The sequence below is a fragment of the Lytechinus variegatus genome, chromosome 2 (assembly GCF_018143015.1).
Source record: "Lytechinus variegatus isolate NC3 chromosome 2, Lvar_3.0, whole genome shotgun sequence".
NCBI lineage: Eukaryota > Metazoa > Echinodermata > Echinoidea > Temnopleuroida > Toxopneustidae > Lytechinus > Lytechinus variegatus.
This window is the reverse complement of record NC_054741.1, coordinates 61594168-61611555: the sequence shown is the minus strand read 5'-3', so window position 1 is coordinate 61611555 and position 17388 is coordinate 61594168. Positions and strand designations below refer to the sequence as shown.

General features: G+C 35.8%; 1 protein-coding gene across 3 annotated transcripts; it reads left to right on the top strand.

Annotated features, from left to right (window-relative positions):
• Nucleotides 1–290: 290 nt before the first annotated feature.
• On the top strand, nt 291–16792 carry LOC121408550 (GTP-binding nuclear protein Ran-like). Of its 3 annotated transcripts, none has more exons than XM_041600049.1 (7): nt 291–401; nt 6216–6326; nt 8692–8776; nt 9560–9685; nt 10082–10269; nt 12649–12819; nt 13453–16792. In XM_041600049.1, the coding sequence occupies exons 2-7, from the start codon at nt 6264–6266 to the stop codon at nt 13495–13497; spliced, it is 678 nt and encodes a 225-aa protein (XP_041455983.1). In that variant the 5' UTR covers nt 291–401; nt 6216–6263; the 3' UTR covers nt 13498–16792. The 3 variants fall into 3 exon arrangements, with proteins under 3 accessions (XP_041455983.1, XP_041455985.1, XP_041455984.1); XM_041600051.1 differs by lacking the exon at nt 291–401 and adding an exon at nt 2282–2444; XM_041600050.1 differs by lacking the exon at nt 291–401 and adding an exon at nt 2533–2687.
• The last annotated feature ends 596 nt before the right edge of the window (nt 16793–17388 follow it).

Genomic DNA, 17388 nt, shown 5'->3' with positions numbered 1-17388 from the left:
GACGGCTGAGGTAAAATGCTTCCCAAGAGATAGTTTTGTTGAATTGAATGTTGTTACTTCTAACGGTGGTAAAATATGTCTGTAATGACAATATTATATTGCTATACGATGTTGAAATCCATTTTGGGATTTTATATATGAATTTATCTTTGGGCAGTCTCGGAAGTCTCGGTCGTAAAAATGAGCGTGAGTAATTTTTGATCTTCACTAGGATGCGCGCCCTCTTGTGCGCCATTGTAGATACATTACCCGAGCGCTTCTCCCATCTCGTGCACATACGTGCTGTACCTTCGGAATATCGCAATTCGCATAATTATAGTACGCGTGCAAATGAAATTCTCACGTGTGATGAATGAACTGAATTTGCGCGCGACAATTGCCAGCTAAAGAAAGGAAAACAGGTAAGATAATTTTAATAGTCAAGTTTCTGTAGCATTGAGGAAAGTTTACTTTTCATAATTCATGCATCGTCATCATAAGTCTCATTCGACTAATGTTTTATTGGGATTTGATGTGGTATCATACTGATTTTTATCATCGAAAATCGTCCGTGCAATCCAGTTATGACTGGTTCGTTCAGTACAACCAGCATGACCGGCTCCATAGCCATACTACTGTATGGCAGTGTATCCTATTGCCGGACACTTTCATTTCAGTGCTTTAAAAATGACAACTAGAGGAAATACAATCAAGAAAAATTATCACTTGCTATTCCAAATATTCCGAAAATTATGAATATGATGAAATTATTTATATTTTCCAACCGTTTTCTTTGCACCGCACTTGCCGCATACCCCTCCGCGAAAAACAATTATTTTCGTGCGTGACAAATTATATTGTAATTCCGGACGCGCGCCGGACGGGTAAAAAATATTCTTGATTATAATGATGTAAGAAAGAATTGGTGTGATTTTTTCGGGATTAATCATCTCATGAGTAAATTCTAAGTTTTTGTTTGCTTTCTTATAACGATTCTGAGCAGATCTTTGTTATAAATTTGCGTTTGCTAACTAATTTCCCTTTTTTTAAGGCAGTGTATACAGCCACACGCGTGTGTCTTTACCATCCAGCCACACGCGTGTGGTTATATCCAGAACACCTATCTGTGGATACCGCCACACGCCGCCAGTAATAACAGTAAAACACGTACCATATGTAGGTCTGACCGTCTATATCACGATCAAAATAACCTCATTTCTTCATTAAATTCTTACATTCTAAACCCCTTTGATATCCTTAGATCGTTTCAATTTCATTCTCACCGTCTTCTCTCCTTGCTTTTCTTGTCTTGTTAGTGTTACAAACGGTCGTCTGTTTAACAGCAAATTCTCTTTTTCTACTTGAGTCGATTCTGGCTTCCTTCGCGGTGGCAGACCCATACAGCGTTAGCGCAGCGCAGTACAGTAGACATACACAGTTTGGGTTTCGTACGTATGTACTCGCACATAGCCTAGAGTCAGTAGAGAATCGACACAAGTAGAAAAAGTGTGGAAATTTGCTATTTAACAGGCGGCCTTTTGTAACAAGACAAGAAAAGCAAGGAAAGACGGTGAGAATGAAATTGAAACGATTTAAAGAAATCAAAGGGGTTTAGAATGTAAGAATTTAATGAAGAAATGAGGTTATTTTGATCGTGATATAGACGGTCAGACCTACATACGTGTTTTACTGTTATTACTGGCGGCGTGTGGCGGTATCCACAGATAGGTGTTCTGGATATAACCACACGCGTGTGGCTGGATGGTAAAGACACACGCGTGTGGCAGTGTACACTGCCTTTTTTTAATTGCGCATTCGATATTGCACTTCCAAGTGTTAATCGTAAGACTCGGTCATCAAGTTCTATCGATGCGCTGTCGATCATGATCATGACGGCTCTCCATCACGGTAAACCTCGCGCACGGCCGGGGTATACCCGGTACATTGAGAACTAGCCGTCGACGATTTAATCGATGGAGCGTACGAGATTGAAATTCGGCAAATCAGGTCCGTATTTACATCAGAAAATAGATCAATTGGGATCAATTGTTAATGCCAAAACTGAGTTATATGTTATTTCAAGCATTTTCTGTCATTTTTAGAGAAAAATAAGGTAAAAATTATATTTTCGCCTTGTTTTTGCATTCTCGTTCTTTGAATTGATCTGTGATTTTGAACTGCGGAAGTCTTACGGTACGAAATTGATTTCCTACGCAGTTATATGCGCGTCCGGAAATATGATAGTGTCCGGTAATACAATACGTCACTATACTACTAGTTAGGCATACGTTGGCCATTCGTCAGTAGGCCTATCGTGTGGGCATTGTTGCAGTGTGAACTGAGCTGGATGTGGCATTTTTAGCACATGTTTAACGCCAAAAATATTTTAGATCTAGATCTAGTTAATCATCTTGGAAACGGCTGTGACTGACAGAGGTTGTGTCAGATCTCAACCTACATGTAAAGTAGGCTAATAAATAAGTTTCTCAACTTTCAATTTCATGACTTTCTGGACAATGAATGACACATTGACACTCATTGTCATGTCATTGACATTGTGTTGACTGAAATGTTAGTTTCTCAAGTTCATCTCTTGTCAAGTTAGGTTTTGAGTGTTGATGCTGAGTGTGAGTTTGGCCCTTTGGCTTTAGCAGCTGTGTGCAGGTCGACCAGATAAAGAATAAAACGAGGTCAGAGGAGACAAAGTTGTAAGTTCTGTGTGTGTAATTTTAATATACATTTTAAAGATATTAGATTTAATTATTGATGTTACAAGATTAAAACTGCAAAATACTAGGGTGATCCAATGTTGCATTAACTTTTGACACCATTTTATGTGAAGCAGGTCCAAATTGAGAAAAACATTAAAAATTTGTATGTACATTGATACCTATGTAATAATTAGCTGTTAAATTATTAATTAGGGCCTAGTCATTTTGAGGAAAAATAAAGGTATTTAAGACTGAAAACTTACATTATTAACAGAATGGTAATACCTATAACAAAAAAAATGTTATTACCATTTTTACTGACTCACTCACCTGTGCGCGAAATTGGACCACCTTATGACATGCGACCACATGTATTTTACAGCTGATTTTTATGAAATTTTCATTGCCAAGCTTGTTTAATTTTTGCTCTGTATGACCCAAGTTTTGATTCAGGTAGACTTGCCCCTCTTTATTTGAGAATCATGCATCATGTATGAATTGAAATACACGAAATATGTCGGCCTTGGCCCCCTTTTTTTACAAATGCCATGATAAATCATAGTCCTCGGGTATAATTTAGGACCTCTATCTAAAACCTGAACAGAAAATTAGATGACTCTTTTCATAATCAATTTATGGTAATTTAGTCATCAGTAACACTTGGGACTTCAGGAAAAAAATTAACCTTGACTTTATTCACAACATGATCTGAATTTAAAAAGTAAATTTGTAGGATGGGGGGTTGGGTGTCTGGACAATTTATATTTTTGAAGCCTCCTTTTTTGTCCTTGGATTATAGTTATACTAAAAATATGAATTCAATAGTTTTAATCATCTTCTATTCTGTTCTCTATAGTATTTTGTACTAAAAATTGATGAAACTTTGTAAATTTTTCCAAATGATTTCTAAAATTGATCGTCCAGACACACAACCTGACAAAAAGTTTATTGTAAAAATAGCAGAAAAAAAAAATAAAAAATATTGCCAAAGGTTTGAGAAAATTTCATCAAATAATTAAAAAGTTATTAGAATTTCAATTATTTGATTTGTGACGTCATATGCGAGCTGCACTCCTACATGTACATAGCGAATGGTAAATAAGCAATGAAATGTCATTTTCTCAGAAAATTGATAATGGTTTTTACTGTAGCTTTTTTATATCAATAGACAAATCATTTCACACCCGATCATGAATAGAAAACAAAATTAAGTTATCAGGAACCATACAAAATTTGAAATTCATGCATTTTATATTACATAACACATGGGGCAGCTGCTCGTTTATGACGTCACAAATCCAAAACTTTGAACTCTAATAACTTTTTTACTCTTTAACGGATTTTCCTCAAACCTTCACCAATAGTTTTTGTCTCACCTGCGAAGCAGAGTGAGACTATAGGCGCCGCTTTTCCGACGGCGGCGGCGGCGGCGGCGACGGCGGCGGCGGCGTCAACATCAAATCTTAACCTGAGGTTAAGTTTTTGAAATGACATCATAACTTAGAAAGTATATGGACCTAGTTCATGAAACTTGGCCATAAGGTTAATCAAGTATTACTGAACATCCTATTAAAGTTTCATGCCACATGACCAAGGTCAAAGGTCATTTAGGGTCAATGAACTTAGACCATGTTGGAGGAATCAACATCGAAATCTTAACCTGAGGTTAAGTTTTTGAAATGTCATCATAACTTAGAAAATATATGGACCTAGTTCATGAAACTTGGACATAAGGTTAATCAAGTATCACTGAACATCCTGCATGAGTTTCACGTCACATGACCAAGGTCAAAGGTCATTTAGGGTCAATGAACTTTGGCCGAATTGGGGATATCTGTTGAATTCCCATCATAACTTTGAAAGTTTATGGATCTGATTCATGAAACTTGGACATAATAGTAATCAAGCATCACTGAATATTTTGTGCAAGTTTCAGGTCTCATGATTAAGGTCAAAGGTCATTTAGGGTCAATGAACTTTGGCCGAATTGGGTTTATCAGTTGAATTACCATCAAAACTTTGAAAGTTTATGGATCTGATTCATGAAACTTGTACATAAGAGTAATCAAGTATCACTGAACATTCTGTGCGAGTTTCAGGTCACATGATCAAGGTCAAAGGTCATGTAAGGTCAATGAACTTTGGCCATGTTGGGGTTTTTTGTTGAATAACCATCATATCTCTGTAAGTTTATTGGTCTAGTTCATAAAAAGTGGACATAAGAGTAACCATGTATCACTGAACATCTTGTGCGAGTTCGAGTAGTATTCAAAGTCAGCACTGCTGCTATATTGAACCGCGTGATGCAGGTGAGACGGCCAGAGGCATTCCACTTGTTACTATTTTTTCTGCTATTTTTACAACAAAGTTTTCTTCAGGGTGAACTTCCCCTTTAAAAAGGGCAAATTTTCATGTTTATGCACCTTTCCATTTTCTCTCAAGGTCAGGTTGAATAAAGACATGCGGCAACACATGGGTCATGGATGCATTTTCGTTAATTAATTTGTGTGAACATCTTGTTTTACAATTTGACTTAAGGAGAAATCATTCTGATATCAAGAATGAAAGAATCAGCATTTGAAGCAATGTAAAAAAATTATGAATGATGTATGATTTACTCTGGATAATTAGATAGAGCTCCAAAGCTCAAGCTGCTGATTTTTTTTTTTGGGGGGGGGTCCTCTTTGTGCCATTTTGTTCAAATGTAATCTTCAAAAATGGTATCAAATTCATTTCTATATTTTGAAAATTTCTTACATTTCTTATAAGAATTAGGACAGAGTCAAAATATTTAAACACTGTTCGAATGACCGTCAAATATTTACCTATTTTGACAAATGTTTAATCTGTATCGATTTAAAGTTATGAGGGCGAGCCCAGGGGTAAAAAAATCTAAAAAAATAACTTTGTGTTATTGCTACTGAATGGGTAAACTGAATCGTTAATTTTCTATGTACACAAAGTCTATGGGGGAAACGGAATTTCCATTTTCTGTCGTGCCGAAACGGAATTAAAAATTTTCTGAAACGGAAAAGGCAATTGTTTGAAATGGAAAATCACTGTCCCTATGTTACACTCAGTCAATATTGTAGTCCCACACACAGACTTCAGTGGTGAAAATGATCATTTGATTGTTTTTTATTGTTATACACTCTGTCAACACCATGAAAGTCTAAATATTGGACTAGAATATTTACAGAGTGTAACATAAAACGATCTTTCAGTGTCAAGAAGAGGTCAATATTCATTTCTTGATAGTTTCCAACTGTATCAAAACGATAAGTAAATTTGGAAAATAGATAACCTTTTCCTGAATGTACATGTAAAGATGTAAGATGTGAAATTTCAGCAAATTTTCAGGAAGGTTTTTTTTCCCCCCTGGGCCCTAATGTGAGATCTATACAGGTTAAACGGTTGTCAAAATAGGTTAACGTTAAAGCTTTTAACAGGCGTTTGAACAGTGTTTAAACGTTTTGACTCGGCCCTAGTTCCTAAGGTTTATAGTACTTTTCATTATATTTACAGATCCTACAGGTTTTATCACAACGCCAGCAACCAGTGTCAGACAGAAAAATGACTCAACAGGCCACAAATATAGAACAATTAAAATCACAAGAGCCAATTGCAAATTTCAAGGTAAAGTTTATCTCTTCACAATGTCTCATTAGAAAAATTTATACCGTTAGTTTGAATTTGGCTTTTCTGAAGTTCTTGTGATGCATGCTGTTCCATCAAGATTCTAACTTTATATTTCTAGAGTTTGGCCTCTCGTACTTCAAAAAATTTATAGTAAGATAACATGATCCTACTTTATGCGTAAGTAACATTTGATGAGAAATGTTCTCAATGTGCTTGTTCCAAATTCGTAAATGTCTTTTGCTTAAAAACATTTTCTCTTTCCTTCAACTTGTCCCTATATTCAGTGACCCCTTTAGCTATTAGAATTTTATTGCATTTGCAGGTATCTACAGTCCCAGCCTACTTAATGCTGTGTACTGTTCGATGCAATGCTATAATAACCTCAGTGAATGCATCGTTGGATAATGAGGGTTTACCCCTTCCCATGTTATCCTGGAAAAAGACTGAAACACAACATTGAAATAAAATCTTTTCATGCCAATTCACAAATTATTAATTTTACACCCTTCATTATTCATTTTTACATTGATTTTTTTTTGTCTCGCCTGCGTAGCAGAGCGAGACTTCAGGCACTGCTTTTCTAATGGCGGCGGCGTCGTCAACATTGAAATCTTAAGCAAAGGTTAAGTTTTTTGTCTCACCTGTGGCTGTGAAGCAGAGTGAGACTATAGGCACCACTTTTCCGACGGCGGCGGCGTCAACATCAAATCTTAACCTGAGGTTAAGTTTTTGAAATGACGTCATAACTTAGAAAGTATATGGATCTAGTTAATAAAACTTGGCCATAAGGTCAATCAAGTATTACTGAACATCCTATTAGAGTTTCATGTCACAAGACCAAGGTCAAAGGTCATTTAGGGTCAATGAACTTAGACCATGTTGGGGGAATCAACATCGAAATCTTAACCTGAGGTTAAGTTTTTGAAATGTCATCATAACTTAGAAAATATATGGACCTAGTTCATTAAACTTGGACATAAGGTCAATCATGTATCACCAAACATCCTGCATGAGTTTCATGTCACATGATTAAGGTCAAAGGTCATTTAGGGTCAATGAACTTTGACCGATTTGTGGGTATCTGTTGAATTACAATCAAAACTTTGAAAGTATGTTGGTCTAGTTCATAAATCTTGGACATAAGAGTAATCAAGTATCACTGAACATCCTGTGCACATTTTAGGTCACATGACCAAGGTCAAAGGTCAATGAACTTTGGCTAAATGGGTTATCTGTTGAATTACCATCATAACTTTGCAAGTTTATTGATCTGACTTTTGAAACTTGGACAAAAGAGTAATCAGGTATCACTGAATATCCTGTGCAAGTTTCAGGTCACATGATCAAGGTCAAAGGTCATGTGAGGTCAATGAATTTTGGCCACATTGGGGGGTATTTGTTGAATTACCATCCTATCTCTGTAAGTGTATTGGTCTAGTTCATAAAACGTGGAAATGAGAGTAACGAAGTATCACTGAACATCTTGTGCGAGTTGAGTTATAGTAGTTTTCAAAGTCAGCAATGCTGCTACAGTGTATGTTGAATCGCGTGATGCAGGTGAAACGGCCAGAGGCATTCCACTTGTTAAATTCATAATATTGATAAAAAAAAATATTATTGTAAGAAATTTTGTTTAAACTGGCTTGTAGATTATGTGGTAAAGAAAATGCGTGTCAAATTTTTGCATGATCACGCAAATGGCAGCCGAGATCAGACGGGGGGCATCATGGCCCTCCCTCTCCCCAGTCCTCAATATATCTCAAAGAGCCTCGTCCTTTTAGGGTTAAAGGTATTGTTTAACTTTGTGAGCAGCTGATTTAAAAAATTCTCAAACCAAGATGAAACATGTGTACAAGTGCATGTATTAGAACTAATAAACACTGAAAACAACCATTATTGAGAATAAAAAACTACAAGGCAAACCCCGATTTTGTAAATAGGCGTCTTATAGACACTTAAATAGTACACATAAGTGTATGGGATGAAATTAAGATGGTGTTTCCGGTCACTTTATATTTCAATTTTTGAAGCACTAAATAATCATTTTCGAAAGCAATTTTTTCTGGGCTTCATTTTTGGAACATATCACAGACACAGGTGACAAGTGTGACCTAGCTCAGATTTTTTAAAAGTCAAACCAATGTTAACCAATCACTTTAGATAAGATAAGATTAGATAAGATTTATTTTATTTATACACGGTTAAAAAGCCCAAACAGTTCACAGACTGATTTCCATTGTGTTGGAGTACAGGTGTATTTTTAGAATGACCTTGGTTTGGATAAACAGCTCAAAGATTGTGGCTGTTATCATTTGTAGTATGCAATGATTAATATCTACTCTTCCTCTTTATTTCTGTACAGCTTGTTTTAGTTGGAGATGGAGGTACCGGAAAAACCACGTTTGTGAAACGTCATCTTACTGGAGAGTTTGAAAAGAAATATATTGGTAAGTAACTAGCTAGGACAATCAGTCCATCAGATTAGTTATTCAGTATGTTATTTAAATCGGGGGGGGGGGTGTTTCACAAAGATTTAAGGCTCACTTAGAGTCACACTTAAATACCGAGTTGCGAACGGTATGAAAGGCTTGACCTCATTGGTCATATCGTGTCATGAGGACGTGCACTTAGACGTATCTATCAATAAGATCGCATGTTGCATATCATGTACGCGTTGGCATTTAAGTGCGACTTAAGTCATACTTAATCTTTGTGAAACACCCCCCTAGACTAGTACCGGAATATTGGGATGTCAAGATTTTACTTTGCACCTGCTCTTACTCCCACCCATCCATTTTACTCTCATTGATGCATTCTCAATCCAACTCTACGTACTCTCTTCCTCCACTTGCTTCTTCCATCTCTTAGAACATGAACCACATCCTTTAAACCAAGGACAAGTAAATAACATAAATTGTTTTAAGTATATGACAGACTTTCCTGTTCAGTTGGCTTAGGGCTAGTGATCTTTTGTTTTATATTTTTATAATTTTTTTAGTCGTACATTGCCGAACCCAGAAATATTTGCCCCTGAACCGCTGTTGTGTGATATCTTTGTTATGATATAGATAGTTTTAAGAGATGACAATTGATAACGTTTTATTTAATGCAGACACTGCTGGAATTTGAATTCTATTTGTTGATGTTATTGTTAGAATGACTGATATAATTGAATTTTGAGTCATGAATCCTTCTTTCATGTTGTTTCCTCCACCCCCCATCCCCCACAGCAACACTTGGAGTCGAAGTACATCCGCTCATGTTCTACACCAATAGGGGTCCTATCAAATTTAATGTTTGGGACACAGCAGGTCAAGAGAAGTTTGGAGGACTTAGGGACGGTTATTATATCCAAGGTTTGTAATTATTTTCCCATTTATCCTCACTAATCAGTTGGTTTTGATCAGTAATAAAAAAAAAAAATTATGTGAAGTTTTGCTTTATACAAAATTTGCATTGGATTTGTGTAATTTTGGGTCTGACATGCATTAACGAAATACTGTGTAACTTTTGAAACTCATACCAGGGCATCATGAATTTGGTCTTAAAGTTATGCGGGCCTTGAAAGTAATTACTCATAAAATGTTGTAGGACAAACCTTTCATGTTATGGTTATTCAAAAAAAAGGTCAGGGTGTAAATAAGCCCCCCCTGGATTTATAGGGTTAAATGATATTAAAGATAGAATTAGAAATAAGAAGTAGTTTCATGATCATCACCTAATTCATAAGTTTTTTTTTCTTTGACTTGTAGGGCAGTGTGCCATCATCATGTTTGATGTCACTTCAAGAGTCACATACAAGAACGTACCCAACTGGCATCGTGACTTGGTGAGAGTGTGTGAAAACATCCCCATCGTTTTGTGCGGTAACAAAGTCGACGTCAAGGAAAGGAAAGTCAAGGCAAAGACCATCACCTTCCACAGGAAAAAGAACCTTCAAGTAAGGACACGTAGAACTTGGGATCTAGTGCAGGGCTTCCCGTATCTTTATTGCATTGCTACCATTGTACCTCCCCTATAAGCCAGTTCGTAGTTCCTTTCTGCGCATGGTCAAAAGACTCTACGCATGATCAGAGGAAGGTCATTTGTACTAAAGTGACATGGTGGTTTAAAATCTAATGAGATAAGCACCAACTTTGATGTCTTGATTATTCATATCTTTTGAATTGTGGTTTTCATTTACATCCACAAAAAACAACAATGCGTCCACGAGCGACTGGTATTTCAGTTTGCCAAGAACATTGTGCAACATGCTGTGATTGCATTCAAAGTAGGAATGCAACAAATGCCTTCATAAAGTGTTCATTGGTGTGCTATTCTAGTCACCTGGTCTATTCAATTTCTTCATCCTGCTATGTAAGGCAAGCTTACATACTATCTTGCTTTGAAATCTGCCTATCATAATTAAAGAAATGAAAGGTCATATGACCAAAATTGTCCATAGTAAGCTACGAATTGGTCTTTTATCAACAGTGGTTACTATAATCCAAGGCAACTTTTTGAGAAAAGCAAAACTTGCCTTACTCTCCTGAGCAAGGTGAAAAAAAAATATACACGTGGGGCTGGGAGGCGATTTAGCCCCCAAAATGCCCAAAAGAGCCCTGGAATCTTTAAATCTTCATCACACTGTTAGAGCTTACCCAATGTTGCAGATTTAGGCTTTAAATTGGGAAACGTAGCCCCTTAACATAAAGGAAGAATTTTTATATGCTCCTGAGCGATCAGTGAGGGCTAATCAGGGTCCCGTAACGCAAAGGTTAGCGATTAATCATACACTTGATTTTCAGGATTAATTGTACATTGTAGTCATTGCAATCAGCCGTTAAAAAAATGTTCTACAAGCTTTGTGTTACAGTCCCCTAGTGTCGACCTTGGATTAAAATCAAATTATGGCTGTCTGCAGTCAAAGGATTGTTTCAGGATGGTTCTGCTCTCAATGAAATGGGACAATATCCACAATGTTTTAGAGAAACAAAATACTCTCAATTGAATTAGGAGGGTTGTTCCAATGATTACATGTACTTGGTAACTTGCAATTTTGAGGTTTACTCAAGTGATCTTATTTTCTAATTGCCCATAATTTTCTCATTTTTCTGATTTCCTGATTTTCACCTTTCTGCTTCTCAGTCATATTTTCCTATTTTGTCATGGTTGGGTTGGATTCCCATTTAAAATAACACACTGGCCAGTGTTTTGTGGGCTGTGCATTCAGTCTCTTGTAACGTGCAAACAATATCCCTCTCCCAGCACATCAATTGCTTTGAGAGTTGAACCAGTTTGCAAAATCAATCATCTCATTGGATATTCATGTTCCCTCTGAATATTTTCTTATCTTGGGGCGAATATCTTGAGATGACAAAACGAAGTGATTTATTTATTTTCTTCAGCATTCATAACATTCGTATACACTATACAATACAATTTTCATTATGTAACAAACATAATATATCGGTAATTGACTTTGGTATGAATCATAAAGAAAAAATACCAAATAAAAAAAATCATTCTAAACAAATTTGATCTACTACCAACAAAGAAAATTTGACATTTACAGTTTGCAGGTGAAGGATTGTCGTTATAAGCAGATTGCTTGAAAATAAATGACAATCTCGGAGTATAACTCATTAAATTATTACATACATTTATAAAGCAGAATTGAAATATTTGTTCATGATTTCAATAATGAAGATGGAGATGAAAATAATGAAGATGATACTGAAAATGGTGAAAATGAAGATGATGATGATAGTCATGGGATAGTATTTGGTGATGATTAAATCACAGGAAAAGTAATTTAATATTCTGATAAGAACATGGATTTAACATTTGCTGTGAATGAGTAAAGAGATTAACATTTTTTATAGACTCTGGTAGAGAGTTCCATAAATCATATATATAGTGATTGTGTGAAATTCTTGAAAGAGTAATGAAATCATTGGATGATGTCAAATAGTCATGGTCAGGATTGATGATATTGATACTAATGTACACACTGTGCAGATAGTCTACTGCATTGACAATAGTCAAGTGTATCACTGTGTAAGCTGAAGCTTGCATTGGATTCTTGAATTCTATCATTTCCTCAGCACTATGATGTACAGGGCCCTAAATTCTTTAAAGGTGGTAACTGTGATAGTGGTGTCTACTAAAGGTAACAGTGCTCAGCAGCCAATCAAAGTTAAGGTTTCCGTGTTCGTTATGATAAATTTACCATGATTGTAAATAATTAATAAAAAGAGCATGCGGAACTTCAAAATTTCAATGTCATTCTGGTTGCTGTATTGGTATTTAAAATCTGTCAATTTCTTTCTTTCTACAGTACTATGACATCAGTGCAAAGAGCAATTACAACTTTGAGAAACCCTTCTTGTGGCTAACCCGTAAACTCTGTGGTGATGCTGAGATTCAGTTTGTGGAGATGCCTGCCCTTCAGCCACCTGAAGTCAATATGGACCCCAGCCTTCGAGTCCAGTACGAGACTGAGCTTGCGGTGAGTTATCTTCTCAGATATCAAAATGGTTTTAACAAAAACAAAAATATGAGGGAAAAGAGTAATGATAGATTGACAAAAATCCATCAAAGAATTATAAAGGTGTAAAGTTTTTATGTTATGAGGTCACATGTGATTATCTCTCTCATTTCGTCACGTCATAATATGAATTCCATTCATTCAAATTTTCTTCTCAAGCATGATGACTAGATCCAAAAATGGGTTCAGGTTTTACTGATGCATAAATGAGGGAACAGGCAATAAATTATATGTTTTATTGGGGGGGAGGGGGCTACTTGTCACAATTGACTGCCTAAATTTGCAACTTTGGATAAGCCGTATAACGCTGCGATAGATAGGGACTTCCAGGGCTCTGTTGGTCTGTTACAAAATTGTCAGTTTTTGTTCAACTTGTTCTCATTTCTTTAGTTCTGCTTCAATTGTGTTCATACTTCCCACATATGATCCTTGCATAACACCACATGTGAGATCATGAGAATGATGGGGTCATCCAGTAATTCTCTTTTAATTTTCTATATTTTCATATTACTTTGTATTGTAGCTAGGAAATATTTGTAAGTTAAAATCTTCAAGATGTACAATAATCCATTTATCTCTCTTTTACTCTTGCAGGAGGCACAGAACACTGCGTTACCTGAGGATGATGATGAAATATAAACTCCTCCTATTTCATTTTACAAGATATTTGTTTACCTAGTTTATAAATGCAAGACCGATTTTGTGTGTTGTCTTTATCCGTGAAGGGATGTTATTTTGTCAGAAAACATGAATTCCATTATGAAAGTATATTTTTTAATAAACCTGATGGTATCATCGGTTTGGAAAAAAATGGTCCTATCCCAGAATTGACTTAACAAGATCACTATATAAATTGAAAGATAATCCCATGTTACAGCAAGGGATGAACTTCAACTTATTCGCCCTATGTTTATTATTAATAAAGTACAATGTCGGTGGGGAAGGGCATAGCTCAATTATTTGTCCTGCAGAATTTTATCAGGCATTAGAATCGATTCCGTTTATTTATACACCTTAATGATAATGTCTGATATAAAATTTCTCAATTTTTCATATTTTTTCCCTCCTGCCGCCTATTTGTAGTACCTGCTTTTATACATATTATATTGATTGTAAACTATGTTTACCTCAGAGTTTCAATTTCATCGCTGTCATGATTGCTTTGTATTATAAGGAATGTGACTGAAAGAACATGTACATTTTATTAGTATTCCTTTTTGTTATAAACATGCATGGAAGGAAATTGTAAATAAATAACTCTGATTTAATATTTTGGTATCAAAATTTATTCACACTAATGTGACAAACAGAAGAGAGACTCCTGCAAACTTCTTTCAATCAAGCATGTAGCTCTGGATGTGTGGGAAAAAATCATCCTAATTTGACTCCTACATTTTTTGTATGATATTCAACTTTGTAAAATAGATGTATATGGATCTGTGTAGTCTTTGGATTGTGCATCAACATTTTGTCTGCATTCTTTTTTTTATGAAACCAAATATGCTCGTTTCCTAAGAATTGAGAGGTTCATTATTGTGAAACCTCAATTCTTAATCTTATACAATATTTATTTTCTTAGAAGTAAATGAAGTATTCCACCATTTTCCTTTTGTGTTTGTATTATTTTTTGAAGAACTTTAGATGTACATGTAGAAGTCATATGCAAGTTATTCCACTGTTTAAAAAAGATGAGGGGAGGTGTCGTCTGGACAAATTCATGGGCAGTTAGTCTTGGCTATCGGGATTGTTAATTGGGTTTTATTGACCAGCTCTCTGTCATGTCAGTTATAAGAAATGAAGGACAAAATTTCCCCATTTTCAATGTATTTTGATTGACCTTTTTTATTTCTTAATGAATATCATTCAAGCAGTAATCTATTTTATATTGCAGAAGTGAAGAGTAATGAATTTTTAATTTCTTAACAGTTAATCTGCCTTCTTTGATTTAGTCATTTACATCATCCATGTATAATAGCTTCAAGCAACTTCAGTATCCTAAATTTTGTCATTTATTTACTATTGGTCCATGGTGTTCATTATTTGATTTGAGGGGTGAGATATGTATACCAGTATCAATTTATGTGCTATTTACTTATTCAATCTGTGTTAACCCTGGCTGCTTATTCATGAGGAATGAAGTTCAGGGGGGTTGTTTCACAAATAGTATGACTTTTAAGCGCTAACACATTAGTGAAATTTACTATGTTATCTCTTTGAATAGCTGTTGCTCTGAACCCCCCGGGTATATTCAAAGCAACTGGAATCGCAGGTGCCATTCACAATTCGTGACTTGTGTAGCATTCCCCTTAATCCCATATTCATTTTATCCAGGGAAGCACTTTGTCGTATTATGTTTTATAAATGGGGAAATAAAAAGTTGGGTGTGAAAATTCTTCCATCTATTTCCGGACTGCAAGGAAATGTGTCTGTATGTGAAAGAGCAAGATGGGATTCTGCGGCCACATGAACATGTACGAAACTGGCAAGGGCTAGTTGTGAGATTCTCCAATCAAATCACTGCAGAACATGTGCAAGGTTGCCAAACAAAAGGCCTTTTTGACTCAAATATGTGATTTTAAGTCAAGTGATGTATATTAAATTTCCTCCAAGTGAATCTGAGTTTTGTGTACAGACCATATATGAGCTTTATTGTACCATCATTGTTCGAAATGAATGAAACTCTGTTGCATCCGTGAGATGAGGGTAACATTGTGTAGTAAAAATTCCTTCTCAGCCCTTGTACCCATTAGTCAACTATTTGAAACAGATTCTCGAGCTGTTTTTACTCTGCTCCATCCATCCATCTTGGTCAACCATCCATATATCTTCAACTGTTTACATGTAGTTCATTTTCAATTGAGTTAGGTCTCGATACGGTATATGGAGCTTTGCTGTATTATGGAAACACTTCTGAGTCCTATTGCAAATTCAATTCATAGGAAATTTGAAATCATGAAGTAAAAGAATGATTTTTTTTTCAGAGATTCCAATCAAGTGTTGTGTCTTGTTTTTGTCAACAGTGGAGCTTGTACTCTGAACTTGGGTTTGATTAAACTTTGTTCTTAATGCTTGGATAGCCCCATGGATGAAGTATGGAAAGCCAAATATAACAAATCTAAAACCATAGAGCTTTGATCCATCAGCTCACTTCCCGCCATTGAAGCATGGTAAAACATTAATGTACGATGTAAGCATGTTTTTTACAATTTCAGCGTCCCAGTTTTAGCACAGACTTGGGATTATGGCCATGACATAATAGAAATGTTTATAGATACTTAAAACCATGAACTACCATTGAATCCACTGTAATACACATTTTTCATAAAATGTAAAAGTTATCTTGCTTTATATGGCTAAACTGTAGAATTAAATATACACAGTTGCAGGTTACATGACATCCTGTACTGTGCACAAGAAATTTGGGGATACCTTGAATTCTGCTGCATTCAAAAGTGCTATAATTAATACCCAGTAATTTAGCTCATCTGCAATTGGTATGCTGCATCACATATCTCTGTGTGATATCTTTGTGTTATGTGTACATAAGCATTGCTTGTGCTGGTAACAAATCCAGCACACTCTGTTAGATTTTTTTGGTGCATTTTGCATGCAAAAGAGGGTTGGCAAATATCTTTACCCAAGAGCATGATTATGTCAGTTGCGGGAAAGGTGTTTTACCACCGGTTCCCACCAAACCCCCCCCCCCCATTTTGCTTCCAAAATACTGCAATTATGTTTATTTGGTTGGTATCTCTGAATAACTAGGAGAAAATGGAATTGTAATACAAATTCTGATCATTTTCTTTTTCTGTTTCTTTTCAAATACATTTGTAATAACAATTTTGTGATGATTACAGAAGTGCATTGTAAATGTATGTTTTATCACAGATGACACTTAAATTGTGGGCTAAAATTAAAATCAGAATGGTTTGAATTTGCAAGAAGAAATTTTCATGTCTCATTTATTTAGTACAAGCCTTGTTTTGAGTACATATGATGTGTGGTATTGAATGTTATGGATTCAAGAAAGCAATTGACAAAAGTGAATGATATTAATTTGATTAAAGGGGTGAATTACCTTTGGCATAGGTTGATACATGTAAATTTGCTTCTGACAGAATGAGAGGTATACCGTATCATATCCGAGTGAAAAAGCAATACCAGTAGCTGAGTTTTTCAATGAAATGCAATTCTGGACTCTGCACTGGCCGCACAGAAACATTAGCCCAACAGTAAGCCCAGTCACATCTTTCGGATGTGAAATCAAAATATTTTTTTAAATGTGAAAGTAATGCATTGTTGTAACATTAGGCACCGCTGCTGGCGCTAACGTTTCTGTGCGGTCAGTACTGAAAGATATCCATGATCACCATCCACCATGCATGAGAGCAGGTAGCTACTGCGCACTACCAAGTTGTAACTCATTGGCATTGAAGTGGCATGCGATAGAGGGTCCTCGTTAGTGTTCATGTTGGAGGAAAAAAACGATAAAACCTGTGCATCAAACAGTGATCATTGTTCTTTTTGGCC

Bases quoted from the DNA above. Each gene is read 5' to 3' on its own strand.
- LOC121408550 (XM_041600049.1), top strand. From the start codon at position 6,264: ATGACTCAACAGGCCACAAATATAGAACAATTAAAATCACAAGAGCCA. The intron at 8,777-9,559 runs GTAAGTAACTAG...CATCCCCCACAG, and splicing joins GTTTGAAAAGAAATATATTG to CAACACTTGGAGTCGAAGTA. The intron at 9,686-10,081 runs GTTTGTAATTAT...TTTGACTTGTAG, and splicing joins GGACGGTTATTATATCCAAG to GGCAGTGTGCCATCATCATG.